At 42.0% G+C, this 20,689-nt stretch overlaps 1 protein-coding gene across 6 annotated transcripts in view; it reads right to left on the bottom strand.

Annotated features, from left to right (window-relative positions):
* Window positions 1-18,280, bottom strand: part of ATP8A (ATPase phospholipid transporting 8A1) — a 305,670-nt gene extending 287,390 nt beyond the window's left edge. For all 6 annotated transcript variants that reach the window (XM_068227251.1, XM_068227249.1, XM_068227247.1 and 3 more), the window contains exon 1: window positions 18,134-18,280. In XM_068227251.1, coding sequence (XP_068083352.1) covers window positions 18,134-18,254 — 121 coding nt within the window. In that variant the 5' untranslated portion in view covers window positions 18,255-18,280. The remainder of the gene's footprint in view (window positions 1-18,133) is intronic.
* Between the last annotated feature and the right edge of the window lie 2,409 nt (window positions 18,281-20,689).

Below are 20,689 nucleotides of genomic sequence, written 5' to 3'. Positions count from 1 at the left end.
CCTCTATAATAGAGTCCATTATTATCCTGGGTAACCTATCCTCCTCCATTCGCCTCACACGACCCCACCACCGAAGCCGGTTTATGCGTACAGATTGATCCATCGAGTTCATTCCTAGCTTAGCCTTTATCTTCTCATTCCGAGTACCCTCCTGCAATTGTTCCCACCGGTTTTTACCAGCAATCATTCCTGCTACTTTCATGTCTGTTACTTCTACCTTATGAATAAGATATCCTGAGTCCACCCAGCTTTCGCTCCCGTAAAGCAAAGTTGGTCTGAAAACAGACCGATGTAAAGATAGTTTCGTCTGGGAGCTGACTTCCTTCTTACAGAATGCTGTTGATCGCAACTGCGAGCTTACTGCGTTAGCTTTACTACACCTTGATTCAATCTCATTATATTACCATCCTGGGAGAACACACAAACTAAATACTTGAAATTATCGACCTGTTCTAGCTTTGTATCACCAACCTGACATTCAATTCTGTTGAATTTCTTACCTACTGACATCAATTTAGTCTTCGAAAGGCTAATTTTCATACCATACTCATTGCACCTATTTTCAAGTTCTAAGATATTGGACTGCAGGCTTTCTGCACAATCTGCCATTACGACTAAGTCGCCAGCATAGGCCAGACCGCTTACTACATTTCCATCTGAATGAATCCCTCCCTGCTACTTTATACCTTTCAGCAGATGATCCATGTAAACTACGAACAGCAAAGGTGAAAGATTACAGCCTTGTCTAACCCCTGCAAGTACCCTGAACAAAGAACACATTCTACCATCAATTCTAACTGAAGCCCAATTGTCAACATAAATGCCTTTGTTTGATTTTAATAATCTACCTTTAATTCCATAGTCCCCCAGTATGGCGAACATCTTTTCCCTCGGTACCTGTCATATGCTTCCTCTAGATCTACGAAACATAAACACAGCTATCTGTTCCTCTCGTAGCATTTTTCAATTACCTGGCGCAAACTAAAAATCTGACCCTGACAGCCCCTCTGTGGTCTGAAACCACACTGGTTTTCATCCAACTTCTTCTCAACCACTGACCGCACCCTCTCTTCCAAGATGCCAGCGAATACTTTGCCTGGTATACTAATCAATGAGATACCTCGATAGTTGTTGCAATCCTTCCTGTTCCCTTGCTTGTAGATAGGTGCAATTACTGTTTTTGTCCAGTCGGAAGGTACCTTACCTACACTCCCTGCTAATCTTACTACTCTACGAAGCCATCCCTGCCTTCCCACTATACTTCACCAATTCAGGTCTAATTTCATCTATTCCTGCTGCTTTATGACAATGGAGTTTATTTACCATCTTTTCCACTTCCTCAAGCGTAATTTCACCAACATAATTTTCCTCCTCCCCATGAGCTTGGCTGTTCGCAAAACCACCAGGAAGATTTCCTTTTACGTTATGAGTTCACCGGAATTACCCAAAACATCGTTCATTTCCTTTTTCCCTTCCTTCCTAAGATTATTACTGTCCAGAAAGGTTTCCCCTGCTGCTTGACCTAGCCTTTCCAGGTGATTACCAAAATCTTCCCATGACTTCTTTTTGGATTCAACAACTATTTGTTTCGCTCTGTTTCTTTCGTATACGTACAATACCCTGTCTACATCGGCTCTTATTTGGAGCCATTTCTGATAAGCCTTCTTGTTACGTTTACAAACTGCTCTCACTTCATCATTCCACCAAGGTTAGCTTTTTCTCATCTTTACACACAGTCGTTCCTAGGCATTCCCTTGCGGTTTCTACTACAGCATCCCTGTATGCCACACATTCTCTTTCTATATCCTGAACCTGCTTACTGTCTAATGTTCAAAACTTCTCATTAATCATATCCATGTACTTCTGTCTAATTTCCTCGTCCTGGATATTTTCTACCCTTATTTTTTTTGCAGACAAATTTCACTTTCTCTATCCTAGGCCTAGAGATACTTAGTTCACCACAGATCAGATAGTAGTCTGTATCATCGAAAAATCCCCGGAAACTTCGTACATTCGTAACAGACTTCCTGAATTCGAAGTCGGTTAAGATATAGTCTATTATGGATCTGGTACCCCTAACCTCCCACGTGTAGCGGTGAATAGCCTTATGTTTGAAGAATGAATTTGTAACCGCTAATCCCATACTAGCACAGAAGACCAGCAAACGCTTCCCATTCCCATTAGCTTCCATATCTTCCCCACATTTTCCAATCACTATTTCGTATCCTTCAGTTCGATTTTCAACTCTCCCATTGAAATCGCCCATTAGCACTATCCTATCCTTGCTGTTCACCCTGACTACGATGTCACTCAATGCTTCATAAATCTTGTCAACTTCATCCTCATCTGCACCCTCACATGAATACACTGAGACAATTCTCGTCCTAAGTCCTCCCACTGCCAAATCTACCCACATCATTCGCTCATTTACATGCCTAACAGAAACTAAGTTGCGTGCAATGGTATTCCTAACAAACAGCCCTACCCCATACTCTGCCCTTCCCTCCGTCAAGTACACTTTATAATCTCCTATCTCTTCCTCGTTATCTCCTCATACCCGAATATCGCTTACTCCTAGCACATCCAGGTGCATCTTTTTTGCTGACTCAGCCAGTTCAACTTTCTTCCATAAGCCCCATTAATATTGATAGCTCCCCATCGAATTCGATTTCGTTCGCCAAGTTGTTTCCAAGGAGTCCCTCACCTGTCAAGTGGGAGTGGGACTCCGTTACTCCGATAGGTCCGAGGCTTGCTTAAAATGTTCTGAGCTCGGTAAATTCATGAAGCAGGATGCTACCCTATTTGCACATAGTCCAAGTGAGGATCTCTCCTCTAACTGGTTAGGGGCCACGGTGGATTGTATAGTCCTAGCCGTCTGAGCACAAGGAGGGCCATGACTCAGAATATGTCCGAGATGCCCATTCCCATTCCATAGCAATTGGTATCCGGATTCTCACGACCACTTACTAGACCACTCAGCCGTTGCCCATGGTTCACGAACTAGGACGTGACTACAGTAAACCACACCATGTTTTCATGGTTTAAAATATATTATCACGAGCTAAACATGCATGGATTTTACGTGGTGTCAGTAGTTACACGAGTCCGGTCTCTGAGACCAATGTTACTGTCAGCGTGTTATTTAAAGAGGTCTTTTGGGTAGAGAATAAACAGACTTCAGGCCTCTGACATGTGGGTGTACCGTAGAATGTTCAAGATCCCATGCGAAAAGCAGGAAAGCAGCCTCTTTTCGGTCACTACTTCCAAAATAACAAACATGGCCTCATACAACTGATAACGGAAGGCAAGATAGAAGGGAAGCGTGGGCGTGGGCTAAGATAAAGGAAACTTAAAAATCTCGTATCCCAACCATCCTCCTAACACACTGACAGCTACGGCCAACAACTTTAACCTTCTTGGTAAACAAATTATAGAAGGTGAGGGAAATATAACTCAACATACACCTCCTAAAATTGCTATCATCACTACCACCATAATTCATCCTTCGTTATTTAGGGGATGAAATGAAGTAGAACCTCCGGCAATGCTTCGAAAATTATAATGCGGCAACTCTAATAAAGGAAACACAAAATAGGAAAACTCATTCCACGAAGTTCGTCAACCTTCTGCGAGGAGACGGTACCGGAAGAAGAAGAATAAGAAGACTTTCCTTCAGTGCTCTAATTTTTTAATTTATAAGAGTTGGTACAATGTTTTCGCCGTGATTTGCTATGTTATCGGCTTTTAATTTTTTTTGTTTGCTATGGTCTGTTTTAAACTAGCATAAAAAAACACTCAAAATGTGTTTGTACCGTTGCTACGTTCACTGCCATTGTAGACTACAATCTCTTATCTTCTGTTACTCTTGATTATTTCGAACTCCATATTTATAGAATGTTGACAAGGTTAAATTTTGTAAACACAAAAGAATACACCAACACAATATCCATTCACTACTAATGTGGGTACTTATTCAAAGGAATATGCCAATTACTAAGTCATGGCAACACAAACATACACAGTTTGGAGCGGCGTAACACAGCACGTGCAGCGTTGCCACATGAAGCATGTTTATTTCGTAACGAGCGTAAATTAACAGAAAAAGTACGATGAAATGAAATACGTATCCTAAAAGAAAAGTGCGACCAAAGTAACGCTGCGCTTCAGACACGGATTTCTTGCATTTAGGCATTGTTTAAAGCCGGGATTTTATCCCACAACTTTGAACGTACGACACGAGGGTATGACTGGCTACTATATTGTAGCACACTGCTGTTCGTATTGTAAAAACGGAAGGAAAGTCTTATCGTCTCTTCGCAGAAGGTTGACGACCATCGAGGAATGATTTTTCCTATTTTGTCTTTCCTGTATTAGAGTTGCCGCATTGTGGTTGTCGAAGCATTGTCGGAGGTTCCGCGTCGAGGATAATCTTGTTAGCGTAAAAATCTCTCCTATTCATTCAGATGGGATAGGTCATTCGGCGCGTGCAGTAGCTCAACAAGGTGTACTCAAATATTGTATGCGCTATCTTGATTGAGTAAATATTATACAGTAGTGCTATGACTTAAAAAATAAACTGTAATCACAGAAAACAATTTGCGGTATGATGGCATACACTGTGTAAAATGCAGATATGCTCATAAATATATAAAACTGAGCACTACACAATTAGCTACCCTACAAATTAAACCGAAATGTCCTTCTTTCGCGTGACAGCACGCTAGGAGTTCTCAATTTGAGACGATATAGACGAGGCCCCGTTGTGTTCTATTGCTTCCATTAACTTACATCAGGCTACAATTGCTTACCTTTCCCGACCAAGCCCTCTTTGTCAATTCTCGTTCTTGAAAAAAATTAAATGGCGTATGGCTTTTAGTGCCGGGAGTGTCCGAGAACAGGTTCGGCTCTCCAGATGCAGGTCTTTTGATTTGTTGCCCGTGTGTATGTTGGGTATTCAGCCCGAAGGCTGGTTTGATCCTCTGCAGCTCCGCCAACAGCTGTCATAAATAGCCTAGGCGTCACCGAAGAGGCGTACTAGGGAAATGAGGAGTGAGGTAGTTTCCCGTTGCTTTCCTCACCGAGCCAGCCTCTGCTATTACATATCAGTCTGCCAAGCCCACTGAAATGCATGCACCAACTGACCCTATGAGCGATATTTTGACACCATTCATAACAGGGACTGGCTGCATAAGCAATGGTATTACTAGCATCACTCATACCTCAGTCACTTTCATATTGTCAAAGCCAAGGATGAGACTGAGACAGGTCAATGAAAGTAACAAATTTGATATAGCCCATACCAGAAGACATAGTGCACTGTAAACACTACATCTCACCAGCAAAGGCCGTATTGTACACGCACGCACATTAATGGTGTCCCGACATAAACAATCAACACTGCCCCACTCCAGTACTGAAAAGGAGGGGAAGGGAGTGAACAGGTAGTGCTGAATACACAGTTGTATATTCCGGCGTTATACTGTAACATTGTAATAAGATGGCTCCTATCCTATCACAGGTGAATCGAGGACGTATTATTGGCATGTGGGAGGCTCACATGGTCCCCCAAGCAATAACACAAGCAATACCATGCAGTCTTAAGACAGTTTGGAGATGGATAGAAATATGACAAGAACGAAGTGAAGAAGGATTGGTAGACCCGATTTAACGCAGCTACAAAATATTCCTAACTAGTATAAAATACTTTTCGGTTAAAAACCTCCTTTACCTCATAATACTGTAATTATAAGAGTAGGTTACTCTTTAATTTTTATGTTAAAATGCTATTTGTTCGGGGCGTCGACCTATAGAGTTCTTTTGCCCCTACTTGCACAATATATGAACCTCCATGTAATTGGAATTGCGGAAGTGTTGAGTGTTGAATGTGAGAAACGTTAAGGACGACACAAACACGCAGTCTCCAGGCCAGGGATATAATCATTTACGATTAAAACCCCCTGACCCGGCCGGGAATCGAACCCGGGGTGGCCGGACGCGTTATCCCGTACACCGCGAGGCCGGACAAGTAGGTAACCTAATGCTGTACTTCAATACATCTGTAACTGTGCCCATTTCGATCACAACCAAGTCTTGTAGCGGGCTGTCTGCATGCAGTCCATGCAGCAATGCGTTAAGCGAGAAGGTGAGTCATTGTGCCTTCGACACTACCCCTTCACTCTCTCCCCTTCTTTTCAGTACTGGAGTGGGTCAGTGTTGATTGTTTATGTCGTGACACCATTAATGTGCACGTCTGTACAGAAATGTGGTAAATAAATAATACTAATACAGATGCCAGGTCTTTTGATTTGCTGCCTGTAGGCCTGCGCATCGTGACGATAATGAAATTATGGTGAAGACGACACATAACCCAGTCCCCGTGCCAGCGGAATTAACTAGTTATGCTAAAATTCCCGACCCTGCTGGGAATCGAACCCGGGACGCCTGTGACCAAAGGCCAGCACACTAACCATTTAGCCATGGAGTCTCGTTCTTATTTGACCACGGCGGTAAATTCTTACTTGACCACAACGGTATAAGCGTTACGAATCCTAGCCTTTAATTTACCGACACTGATAGGTCTTATGGCGACGATGGGACAGGAAGGAGCTAAGAGTGGGAAGGAAGCGGCCGTGGCCTCAAGGTACAGCCCCAGCATTTGCCTGGTGTGAAAATGGTAAACCATGGAAAACCATTTTCAGGGCTGCCGACAGTGGGGTTCGAACCTACTATCTCCCGAATACTGGATACTGGCCGCACTTAAGCGACTGCAGCTATCGAGCTCTGTACAGATAGGTCTTATGGCGAGGATGGGAGAGGAAAGGCCTAGGAATGGGAAGGAAGACGCCGTGGCCTTGATTAAGGTACAGTCGCAGCATTTGCCTGGTGTGAAAATCGGAAACCACGGACAACCATCTTCAGGGCTGCCGACAGTGGTGCTCTAACCCACTATCTCCCGGATGCAAGCTCACAGCTAAACACATCATCGCACAGAACTACACATTGAATGTGAGGCAAAATGCCTATGCTTCATTTCCACAAATATAAGGCAAAAGATTTAATATTAATTTCGGAGTCTTAGGATTATATGCAACAAAGATATGTTTGCCTATTTTAATGTATAATGCCTATGAATGCCTAATTGGTTCCCGATTACGAAATGATCATTGGATTAAATAGGATTGAAAACAGCAAGAATGGACTTTTTAATTTCCGAAATTTCGCAACACATCCTCATTGCAAATATGGGACTTGAAGGTCGAGTTTCCAAAGGACGGTCGGGTGTCAATGACCTGTAATCCCGCGGTTCTAATCTCGCCCCATGCACGTTGGATTTATGAAATTAAATGAAAAGTCACGTCTCAGTAGTTCGAAACCCACGTAAAACTGGAGGTCGTACGTCTAAGATCGCGATATTACCTAAAAAGGAATGTAAAACTCAAACTTCCTTGCTCATTTTTTACCACAAAATCAGGTGAAGTGATTGTGTTCACCAGAAAATCTCAATTTCTAACAACGATCCGATGCTCTCCTTTTGGTTACTCCTGTTTATCAACTTGCATGTTTCATTGCTCTTCACCTTCCCGTTTACTCCCCCTCCAGCTAGGGGACTGATTCATTCATCGTTCGTTCGTTGTCGGTGCTGAGAGGCGGTGTGTGCAACGGAACAGTTGCACAGGATTACAACACGCTATCCAGAGCGAGACTGAGAGTTGGCAAAACTTAAAACGCATTTCAAATTTAAGAGCGATTTTTCTCGTATCGTTGGAGTTTCTGTAGATTCTCGCACAATATTGTCTCGGTGCCATTCGGAGTATGAAAATCAAATTCTTTCATAAGTGTGGTGTTAATATTTCGTCAATGTGTGTAATACTTTACGTACCTAAATAACCTTGTAAGAGCCTCAGGGTTGTGGACTCTTACCTGATTGTGACTCGCGGGCTGACATGTTCTGACAGTATAGCGCTAGATTTCAGAGGCCGAGTCTGTGGGTTCGACTCCCGTTCAGTCCATTGGTATTTGAAGGTGCTCAAATACGACAGCCTCGTGTCAGTATATTCACCGGCACCCACGTAGAGGAACTCCTGCAGGACAAAATTACTGGCATCTCGATGGGCACCAAAAACCGTAAAATTAGTTACCGAGACGTAATACCAATAACAGTATTATTATTATTGTTATTATTATTTGCTAATTGCTTTACGTCGCTCCGACACAGGTAGGTCTTATGGCGACGATGGGAGAGAAAAGGCCTAGGAGTTGGAAGGAAGCGGCCGTGGCCTTAATTAAGGTACAGCCCCAGCATTTGCCTGGTGTGAAAATGGTAAACCACGGGAAAATCATCTTCAGGGCTGCCGACAGTGGGATTCAAACCCACTATCTCTCGGATGCAAGATCACAGCCGCGCGCCTCTAACCGCACGGCCAACTCGCCCGGTATTATTATTATTATTATTATTATTATTATTATTATTATTATTATTATTATATTCATAATTCCCGAGTAAATTGCTTTTTCTGGGGATACCTAGTGTTTATAGTGTACTATGTTTTCTGATATGGGCCAGAACAAATTTGTTACTTTCACTGACCTGTCTCTGTCTCATCCTTGGCTTTGGCAATATGAAAGTGATTGAGGTTTGAGCAATGGCATTCCTTACGCAGCCAATCCCAGTACGAATCGTGTGAAAATGCCCCTCATAGGGTCGGTTGCTGCATGCATTTCAGTGGTCTTGGCAGACTGATATTAATAGCAACTTGTGGCTCAGCGAGGAAAGAAACGGTAAACTACCTAACTTTTCATTTTCCCTGTAGCCTCTTCAGTGTCGACCACGCCACAGCTGATGGCTGAACTGTTAAGGATCAAACCAGCCTTCAGGCTGAAAACTCAACATATATTAATAAAACAACGAGAATATTGGCGCACAGGAGGTGAAATATTGTTGCTGCGCAAGGGTGTGCGGGTGGGGATCAATATTTGAGACGGATTTTCTCTTCATTCTTTGGAGAGAAATGGCGTATGGCTTTTAGTGCCGGGAGTGTCCGAGGACATGTTCTTTGGAGAGAAAGAATCAGCAATATTATTCGTAGTCTGTAGTGTCGACCAGAGGCATATACCGATCATCTTGATTTATTGGTTTTAAATTCATTCCTTTGCAACGTCGATATATATTTCACTCCATTATGCAATATATTTATTTATTTATTTTTGCTATGGGCTTTACGTCGCACCGACACAGAAAGGTCTTATGGCGACGATGGTATAGGAAAGGCCTAGGAGTTGGAAGGAAGCGGCCGTGGCCTTAATTAAGGTACAGCCCCAGCATTTGCCTGGTGTGAAAATGGGAAACCACGGAAAACCATTTTCAGGGCTGCCGATAGTGGGATTCGAACCTACTATCTCCCGGATGCAAGCTCACAGCCGCGCGCCTCTACGCGCACGGCCAACTCGCCCGGTGCAATATTTATTAGGCCTATAACTAATACAAATCATCACTCCTAATACAATCTGAGAAATGAACTCGATCTGAACATCTCTTCTACGGTCGCCCTCCTCGTTACGGATTTTCTTCCTCCGTCCAAGATTCGGGGTCGAATCCAGGCAAAGTCAGTAGGTATTGAAGTAATGATAAGGTATACCGTGCCAGCAATTTGCAGATACCTACGTTAAAGAAATCCATCCAAAGGAAAACGCGACACCTTACATCTCTTAAAACAATGAGGCGGGACGGGTCGAGTTGCGCGCATCGGGTCATTCATCCTAAGTTTTATTGCATTCGTTAATGAGCCGAAGAGAAGGGTGGGGAGTCGTCTTGGCAAGAGATGATTCCATGGGTAAACCCTCCCGAGAACGGATTCGATGTTCTCTTCAGAGTTGTGTGTGAAAAAGTGACTCCGTGAAGAGGCATAATCGGGATATATATACACCGATGAGCCATTGCATTACGACCACTTTCCTAATGCGATGTAGGACCACCTTTTGCCTGCAGAACAGCGGCCACTCGGCGAGGAATGGATTCGACAAGGTGGCGGAAGGTATCTGGGCTATCCGGTTCCACAAGCGCAACAGCAGATACTCCAGTTGGCGTACACTGCCGGGAAGTGGTGATGTAGCACGAAAACTCTTCCCCAAATCAGACCACAAATGCTCAGTGGGGTTCATATCAGGACTATGTGGGGGCCACGGCATTTAAGCATATTCCTCGAAACAGTTCTTTATAATTTTTGGCAGTGTCCACAGTGCACTGTCCTGTTTGAAGTGGTCGTCACCATCAGATACTGCAGACTTGAACGGATGGACTTGTTCCGAATAACGTCCAGATACCGAATAGCAATCTTTTTCCAACCATCTACAGTCAAGTGGTGATTATTGTGAGCCAATCTATTGAGCTGAATCACCCACTCAGCAGTCCAATGCACAGCTGTATTCGATGAACCGTATGCTTGGGAAATATTCGCCTGGTCATCACCGTTGTACCTGTGGGGCGATTTCTCCAACTGTGGCTCCGCAGTCGCTCGGAACAATGCGCGACAGCTTCCGATGATTTCTGGCACCAATGAGCCGCTGTCGTCATACAGATGGACGATACGTCGTCTCCTCATCGTTGTACCATTTTCGGTGAGAGCTCACAACAGCGGTACGAGATCACTCCACACGCCGCGTCGTTTCAGAGTTGCTGGAACCAAGGCGCCATGTCATCACAGCTTGCCCTATGCCAAAGGCGGGGAGATCGGCAGCTTTTCCCATTTGGACGTCGGAGACACTACTAACAGCAAGCCTGTCGACCTGCCCTATACATACCATGCTATCAGCAGCATAGGCTACTCTCCCCGCTCCAGACGTGCCTAATATTCCCTGGTCGGGGTGGTCATATTGCAATGGTTCATCGGCGTATGATGTTCATATAGTCTACAGCGAGAAGGATACAGAATTGCAAGTTGTAGGCAACTATATATTTCGTAAGCGTGATCTAAGGCAGTGTAATCAAAAGTGGAAGTCTGCGCATTTATTTACGAGCGCTGAGAATAACTTCATGTTTTGTGGGTATAATAATCATGAGCAAAGAACCACAATCCACAGAGAATTAATTTGTTACGGTGTAAAGAGAAAAGCGTGCGACGAAATCTGTAAACCTCCTTCAAAGATGCAATTTTTGCAAGTTGCTTTACGTCGCACCGACACAGACAGGTCTTATGGCGACGATGGAACAGGAAGGAGCTAGGAGTTGGAAGGAAGCGGCCGTGGCCTTAATTAGGTGCAGCCCCAGCATTTGCCTGGTGTGAAAATTGGAAACCACGGAAAACCATCTTCAGGGCTGCCGACAGTGGGGCTCGAACCCACTATCTCCCGAATACTAGATACTGGCCGCAATAAAGCGACTGCAGCTATCGAGCTCGGTCCTTCAAGGATGGTCAGACAGGAAATTCTGGGAGCTACTGAACAGACTGCGAGGAGTCTACTGAGTAATAAATACTGATGTACACAAGAATTGCCTGAAACAATGCGGCCACGAAACGAAGAAATTAGCCACTCCACCAAGACATATTTTATAATTTTCAAACAGCCGAACATGTCAGTGTAGAAATCGCAGTAAGTGGAAAATGATCTAATTACAGTTATAACACGATGAACGCAATTAGATCCGTTTAGGAGTGGGAAGAGTAACAGAACTTAACAGGGCTACTTCTTTTCGGAATATTCCACCGTATAGAAATCACACGTCCGCCTCTCTGGTGTAGTGGTTAGCGTGATTAGCTGCCACCCCCGGAGGCCCGGGTTCGATTCACGGCTCTGCGACGAAATTTGAAAAGTGGTACGATGGCTGGAACGGGGTCTACTCAGCCTAGGGAGGTCAACTGAGTAGAGGTGGGTTCGATTCCCACCTCAACCATCATGGAAGTGGTTTTCCGTGGTTTCCCACTTCTCCTCCAGGAAAATGCCGAGATGGTACATTACTTAAGGACACGGCCGCTTCCTTCCCTCTTACTTGTCTATCCCTTCCAATCGTCCCATCCCCCACCAAGGCCCCTGTTCAGCACAGCAGGTGAGGCCGCCTGGGCGAGGTACTGGTCACTCTCCCCAGTTGTATTCCCCGACCCAATGTCTCACGCTCCAGGACACTGCCCTTGAGGCGGTAGAGGTGGGATCCCTCGCTGAGTCCGAGGGGAAAACCAACCCTGGAGGGTACGCAGGTTAAGGAAGAAAAAAAAAAAAACAGAAATCACAAGGGCAGTTAAGATACACCCGATGAGGAGTTAAACGCATTCCATTATCTGTGTGACTGCCACTATGACTGTGTGTGGGATGGTAGTGCTGAAGAGGGAAGAGCTATTTGTAGTACGGTACCCCTCGATTTTCTCGAGAACTAGTATAGGCTACTGTACAAGACTGGAGGAGATTAATAAAACATGATCGGAAAATAGTTGTGAAACGAACAGGTAAAGCTCAAAGTTTTGAGACCAAGCTCCTCCACAATGATCAACCGTCACCTCATCAGGACCCAGGCAGCCATTTGAATTAGTCCTCTAAGAACTAGGGCGTTTTACTTTTAACTGTTAATTGACATTAAAATAAAAGTTATTCAGATCATATGTTAGGCAACACAGGGAATATTATGGAAATTTTATTGGTTTTTATGTCCCATTAACTACTTTCACAATTTTGATGTAGAACACATCTAGAGTTTCGGAAAAGTATTTGGGCCCCTGTGCGTTCCAAATACATGAGTTTTAAAATCGAAATCATTTCTAGACCACGATAGTGGTCAGTATCTCATGATGAAGAGGAAGGACCATTGCTCCAAAAACAAGTCTCTTATCTTGGTATGACGTCATCGAATGATGTATAAGCGCCGCCATCTCGAGGTACAAAAATCACCATGCCTCGCGCCAAACAGGATAGTTCTGAACTTCAGTCTGGTAGCATATCGTGTGATGTGCCATTTGATTCGTCTCAGTAAGTTTGACAGGTGTGAAGCAAAATACATGAATAAACATATGAGAAAATTGTGGTGCGACTTAGGCCTTGAGTGAAATATTTATTCCATTCGCAAAATGTCGCGACATATGTATAAGAAATTGCTTCAAAATTAACGAAAACACATTCAAGAGTATAGAGTGGCTTATCAGAATTTCAGAAACGCCGAAGTCGAACGTCAGAATACTTAGGCCCATCGAGAGTATTTCGAAGTTAAGGTAGTCTACTACTGCCCCAACGGTGGTATACTTTCTAACCCGTGCTATCTATATTATTTCGGCAATATACCCCGACAAAGTCCCGTTCAATTTTTTGGAGATACGGAGGGACCAGAATGTTGTCCTGCAGAGTTCTTTCACGCCGGTAAATCTACCGACACGAGGGTGACGTATTTCTGTTTTCTTGACCTTTTTCCCCGACTTACTGGGCTCAGCACCTGATATGGATTTGGCCCAGTTGAACTGCCGGATGCCCTTCCTTTCGCCAGCCTTATGAGGAGGGATGAATTTACAATTGGGAGTTTTTGTGGTGGCTGATACTGTGGTGTATTGTATGTACAATATAGAGACTTGTATTAAGACGAACATAAACACCCAGTCCCTGAGCTACAAGAATTAACCACACGCAGTTTAAAAAAACGCAGCCAGACTGGGATTCGAACCTAAGGCTTGTACACGACCATTCAGCCAAGGAACGAAGCTAACGTACTATATTTGGGCACCTTCAAATATCACCGGACTGAGCCGGAATCAAACCCGCAAAATAGAGCTCAGAAGACCAGCGCTCTACCTTCTACCGAACTCGGTAAAACAAAGGCAATCAACCACCACTATAATACTCTACCAGTAATTTGTTAAAACGAAATCATCTCATTGCCGGGCTGACTTCAACTTAGCCAGGTTTGATCCTGGCTCAGTCCGGTGGTATTTGAAGGTGCTTAAATACGTCAGCCTGGTGACGGTAGATTTACTGGCACGTAAAAATCTCTTACGGGACTAAATTCAGACACCTCGGCGTCTCCGAAAACCGTTAAAGTAATTAGTGGGATGTAAAGCAAATAACATTATTATTATTATTATTATTATTATTATTATTATTATTATTATTATTATTATTATTATCACCACATTCAGAATCGACCATTTGTACTTAAAAAATAACGGTAGGCCTAGATGTAATCGTGTATTTATATGTTTGATCATAGTATAACGATAACACATGTAGTTAAAATTTTCTTGGGCGACCTGTGTTACTTACTGTCCAAGCTGGTCTACTCAATTCATGGCGTTCAAGTGAATAATTTAATGAAAGAATAAACTCAGCAATGAGTGCACCGCTGTGGTCGAAGGGTCAGCAAGTCTTCCCCAAGCCGGCTAGCCTAGCTCTGATACTGGTTTGATGGGGTACACTTTAGCCTCATCCTCACACCCCTTCCTCACATGTACATCACGTCTGCTTTATTTCAGCCCCAGTTATTTACAAGTCACACGCCAGTAACAAGCACCACATAGAAATGCATTCGCTTATGTTTGTCAGACAAAATTTTGCAGGCACACACACATTACCCTAAGATGACGATCAATATGTACCAAAGCCTTAAAAAACAACTACAATTACTACTACAAACGGATCTATAGAAAAAACTTTCTCCGTTTTGAGCAAATGACAACCATTTATTTCCTAATAGTCAACGTTCGAAACAAGTTCGTCAACGGTAAAATAATATATAATAAACATCCCGCTCTCTTTTGTCACCCAGTACCCAATGATGAATGAATAAAATCGAGCTTGATTTGACTCCACTCAAAGCAAAACGCTACCAAGCACAACAGAACAAGGAAGGTGCCTACTAAAGTAATAGGCGGAAGTGGTAACCACTAGGAAATCCCTGTTCAGATTTCATGCTAGAAAAGACACTGACGTCATTTTAAACACTTCTCAAGGAAGTACTCTTTTAAGCTGTGGCTTCTGTTCTAATCTAACAGCATTGTTTTGAAAAAAATGTTCATACAATATTTTATTACCCAATTCGTATTATTTTGTTCAATCTCAGAAAACAGATTAAATAAATGCATCAATAACTTGGTTCACCCATATAGTATGGTGCTAAATCATGCTATCCTAGCAGAAATATTTCATCAGTTTCTCTAAATGCAGACAAATGCAGAATTAGTACAGCTATACACAGTACCACAGACTCCATAAAAAAATATAGCCAGTTTCTACACCAATCATGCAAGAACCGAAACGAAAGATGATCATCTTTCTGACCTTTTCCCAATTACTATGTGGATTAAGCTCTGTTTTACGGCCGGATGTCTTTCCCGACGCCAACCGTAAAAAGTGACGGGATGTATTGACTATTGCGTGTTTCTGTGGCAGTTGGTAAGGTGATATTTTGTGTGTAACAAAGTGTGTATTAAGCAAAAAAAAAAAAAAAAAAAAAACACTCAGTTATCAGGCAAGAGGAATTAACCAGGCAAGTCTAAAATCCCCAGCCCGGTCGGGAGTCGACCTCGGGGTTCTCAACCAAAAGCCACTACGTTGGTCATTCGGCCAATGACATGGAGCGAGACAAAAGACGCACAAATATTTTGTTGTCAATAACGCGATGACCTGAGAAATTTCCTTTTCAATAACCTTTTGTCTGAGCATAAATATTCCAAAAGGCTTAGGTGTTAATATGTCATTCTGATTTGTAAGAGCAAAAAACGAGCGAGGTGGCCGTACGGTTGGGGTCGCGCAACTGTGAGCTTGTATTCGGGAGATGGTGGATTCAAATCCTACCGTCGGTAGCCCTGAAGATGGCTTTCGGTAGTTTTCCATTTTCGCAGCTGGCAAATCATCTAAGAGGATATTGTAATAAGAACCAGTAAGAATGAAATTGAATACCAAAGTCTTAAGAAATGAAAGCGCTGACTCTTAAGACTTCAAAATAATGTTTAGAAAGATCTTTGATTCGAACCTTGGGCGGTTGGTGCATGTTATGAATAGGTAGCTGTAGACATGGCTTCAATAAATGTTGTATTCATCCATTACCATACTAGCTTCATACAAGTTTAAAATAGAAGTTATTTCGTGAAGCGTACACTGAATATTCGTCATGTAAATACTGTTCTTAGTAGGCCTTACAGACCAAAACCATCTAAGTAATTACCCGGACAGGAAGGGATGCTTGGTCCGTTGCCACTGCTGAGTACAGTGCTTCTAAAAAGCAAATCAAGCTTGTAGTTTTACGCGACTGTTCATATCGTGATCATAGTCACGACACCTCTTGTTTTACAAGAACTCGGAATCACACGATTTGGTCGAAATTCGCACCGCGACCGCCTTTGTGAGAAGCCAGCGGCAATACCACTCGGGTATAAGCTCCCACTCAATATTACACTAACAGGAGGAATATGGCGTTAATATTATCACGAAATATACTATCAACTATTTCATGGAACTAGCCTTGATAAAATATTCATTTCCTTGTAAAGTTGAGAAGATAATGCAAAGTAATCAGAGAAACCAACAACTGACCACAGACTAGGCGGACCAATTCACTAGATTTCCATCCCAGAAGTGGATCATTATTATTAGCCTATATATTATTATTTTGCGAAATGCTTGTAAACTTTTTACGGCTGTATTTTCACGTTTTACGACAGGTAAATCACTTTTTAATGTGTTCTGAAAAAAGGTAAAATGCGTAATGTATATTCAAATGCAAAATAAATGCGAAACCAACGATTTTTATCGAATACATTTATTTCTAAAATGCGAAATATATATGAAACGGCAGATTTTTCAAATAAAACGTCATTAATGTTCTTTCTCTTATTTTTATCTACACACTTAAAAGCAGGAGCATGTGCACATTTGGAAAGTTATGCAAAGTTTAGACAAGTAGCTCTGCGTTGTATTTGGGGTCCTACCAACATTGCAGATGCTGAAAGATATTTCTGTTATATCTAATGTAATTGGTAGTGATAGAAAACACCAATGACAGAACAAAATATTCAGATGTGTCACCGATATATGAACATAACTCCACTTCATTTTGTGTATATTATTATTATTATTATTATTATTATTATTATTATTATTATTCCGATTTTACATCAATTTAAATTTGTTCTTATTTCTACGTTGCACTTTAGCCCACACCAACTTAAAATAATTGTCATTATACTTAATTCATTTTTATTATTTGTATTAGTTCTGTGCAAATGCGATTTTAATTTCGCATTAGGTTATCGAAAGACTAAAATTCAGAATTTCTGTATTTTTTTAAACGCCATAAAATATCAAATTACAAAAGCATGATCGCTAAAAAATGCGAAATTTCTGATTTCAGAATGGTAAAAGTCACCAACCCTAATTATTAATAATTATGACTATCATCATGAATTCAAATTTAAATTCAAGGGAAAATGTTGGGATGCTGCCTTTGTCAAAGGTACACGACCTTATTTTCTAACTGCAGACTCAATTTGAACCAAGCAGTACAGACACCACATTAAAGCAGTTCAAGAATAGACCACAGAGTAAATACGACATTCAAGAAACTACGCGAAATGAGAACTATCACGCGATGATAATAATAATAATAATAATAATAATAATACGACGACGTATTCATTTGTACATGACTACAGTAGTGATAAGCACACTGTTCACATAGGGAGTTCTCCGCTGAACGGGGTTAAGGCTTGGGTACTTGACTACGTTCATTACCCTTGACCTTTTCCGTTCAGACGCTACTGAAGAGTATTGATAAGAACAGAAGTGAATTATAAATGCATGGGATGACCTTAAGCTTCGTTTTATTTTCAAATATTTACTAAAATGCTATTGGTAGTTGTCAGTAATACCGGTAATAACAAATATGCTTCAATGAACTAGCCGAAACATCAGCTGTAGTATTGAACTTTACAACTGACCCTAAAGTTTATAGCTAAATTATATGGTAAAAATGCAGTGGACTACTTTCATGAATGGGAACTAATGTCCACGTAGCATACTGGGAAGGAAGTACACTTCAATGACGCCCGGAAGTCGTGTGTATGAACAAAGTGCTAATGGTGCTTACAGCTGATTCAAGTGCAATGCCAATAACATTGACAAGCAAGGTTTTATTTTAGCTCTCTTACTTCTGACCGCTTCTGACACCCACCATTCAACTGTTCGGCCACTGCCAGCTGTATATATTCACTTCTTTCATTATCATTAAATCCTGTGAAAATATTCTTTCCACACCATTCCGATTTACAAGGCATACGACTGTCACCCGACATCCCTCACATGCACTACGTCACAAACACATCACACTCACTTGCTATTATACGCCTTCTATGGCGCACGATTTCAAAGCAGCCGGAGAGCCGTTCGCGCAAACGCTCTATTCCTAACGGCATGGGCACTGCGACTGAAGCGGCCCAAGCGGGCTAGGCGGGAGAAGGCCAGGCCCCTTTCTGTTGTGACGTATCGCCCACGTGGCCTCTGCCCCTGTCCCTCTCTTACTCCGTAAACTTCCGCTGCTGCTTTATTTATTACGCCAGAACATCACCTGCTCGCAGACCCCTCCCGCACTGGGAAGTTTGGTGTATCTAAATTACGCTTACAATGAAGTTATTGACTTCACTTATTAGTTATTATCATTAAATTTAACGGTGCAATAGTCTGGGTACCATACTGTAAATTCTATTTTCTCGGTAGCTAAAACATTTACGAATATAAACCAACTTCAATCCATCTAAAATATCAGCTCTCCATGCCATTTTACCCTGCGCTCTTTTCATTTCTACGTAATTATTACATCTACTCTAAACTGTTTGTCTTATCCAATTGACAATGATTCCGAACATTTATTACAGATGTAACGAGCACATTGACCAACTGACTTCCAGCGTAATTTAGTTGTTTACAAGTTTGCTTTCTGTTCTTAAGGTTATGGTATAGAATGCTAGGACATTTAATTAGCTGTGTTGTGTATTTAAATGCTAGTCCCGTGTCAGTAGATTTCCTGACATGTTAAAGAACAGCTTTTATAGAGTAAGATTCTAGTACTCAGGCCAACAGTGGTTGCAGGCATGTTCAAAATAACAATAATTTTATTTTTATGTCCCACCGACTACTTTTCGACGGTTTTTAGAGACGCCGAGGTGCCAGAATCTTGTTCCGTAGGAGTTCTGTTACGTGCCAGCAAATCTACCGATATGAGGCTGAGCCAGGATCGAACCTGCCAAATAGGGGTCAGAAGGCCAGCACCTCAACCGTCTGAACCACTCAGCTCGGAAAATTATTATTATTATTATTATTATTATTATTATTATTATTATTATTATTATTAAATAAGGATCGATGTATCAAATTTGTTCCATATGAAGTATTTTGGATTCTTCGTTTTCGAAGGCTAAGAATCTTGATTAAGAAATGGTTATCCACAGTTTCATCCAATATTCAATTAAGTTCAGAAAAGGTTATGGCAATCAATTCGCTACAATATACAAAATTTTGATTTTTCTTTTTTTGCTAGCGGCTTTACGTTGCACCGACACAGACAGGTCTTATGGCGACGATTGGATAGGAAAGGGCTAGGAGTGGGAAAGAAGAGGCCGTGGCCTTAATTAAGGTACATTTGCCTGGTGTGAAAATGGGAAACCACGGACAACCATCTTCGGAGCTGCCGACAGTGGGATTCGAACCCACTATCTCCCGGATGCAAGCTCACAGCTGCGCGACCCTAATCGCACGGCCAATTCGCCCGGTAAAATTTTGATTAGCCTACGTACAATAATAGTTCTCGTCATGAATTAATTAATTCTCCGTAGTGTAACGGTTAGCACTATTAGCTGCCGTCCTCTGTGGCCCGGGTTCGATTCCCGGTGCTGCCAGAAATTTAAGAATGGCAGGAGGGCTGGTATGTGGTTAAAATGGTACATGCCTCCATCGGGGGTGTGCCTGAAAAGAGCTGCACCACCTCAGGATGAGGACACGAGTTTACTTTAATTCCCTATTTAAAACATTATGCAACAATTAATTTAATAATACACATACTATTTTGATATAAATGCCTTAGAGCTGGCGATCATCCGTAAATGCGTGTAATGGAAGTGTCATAGGCCGTGGATCTGTATGTCATGCGCATCCATCAATACTGCAAATCACAGCCTACACGGTTGCTAGGTAACATCGCATCACACATTTTACTGAAAGACATATTTATAATAATCTGACTTTCTCAGAGGGAAATTTCGTGTAACTTTTATTTTTTAGACGAATTTACTTAAGATACTGACAAGATAACTAAAATACAATGCAGTACCATAATTTCAATCAATTGCGAAATTACATAAACTGTAGTAGACATTCCAGAGCATTACGCGTTATATTTCACTAGGTTACAAAATATTCAATTATAATATGTACAGTAGTTAGGAATGTAACTACAAGACTACTACAAGACACTGTGTAACCTTTTCACACCGACGACGAAGTGAAAAAGGTTTTGTTTTCGCAGTCGGCAGACTTCTTTCTGCACGAGGACTGACAAAAATGTACCACACTACGACAAATGTTTCAATAAGCATGAAATTATGTGGAATTATGCAGAAAGTATGTGAAAAAGTAGCTAAAGATATACACAAGGCATAAAAAAAAGGAATCACCCAATACTATGCAATGGTTCTTCTTCTATTGACAAACAGTCCTTAATTAAAATATAGCCCTC

This window comes from Anabrus simplex, chromosome 4, assembly GCF_040414725.1.
Source record: "Anabrus simplex isolate iqAnaSimp1 chromosome 4, ASM4041472v1, whole genome shotgun sequence".
In the NCBI taxonomy this organism is placed as follows: domain Eukaryota; kingdom Metazoa; phylum Arthropoda; class Insecta; order Orthoptera; family Tettigoniidae; genus Anabrus; species Anabrus simplex.
Note: the sequence above shows the minus strand (reverse complement) of the source record. Positions and strands in the feature narration are given on the sequence as shown.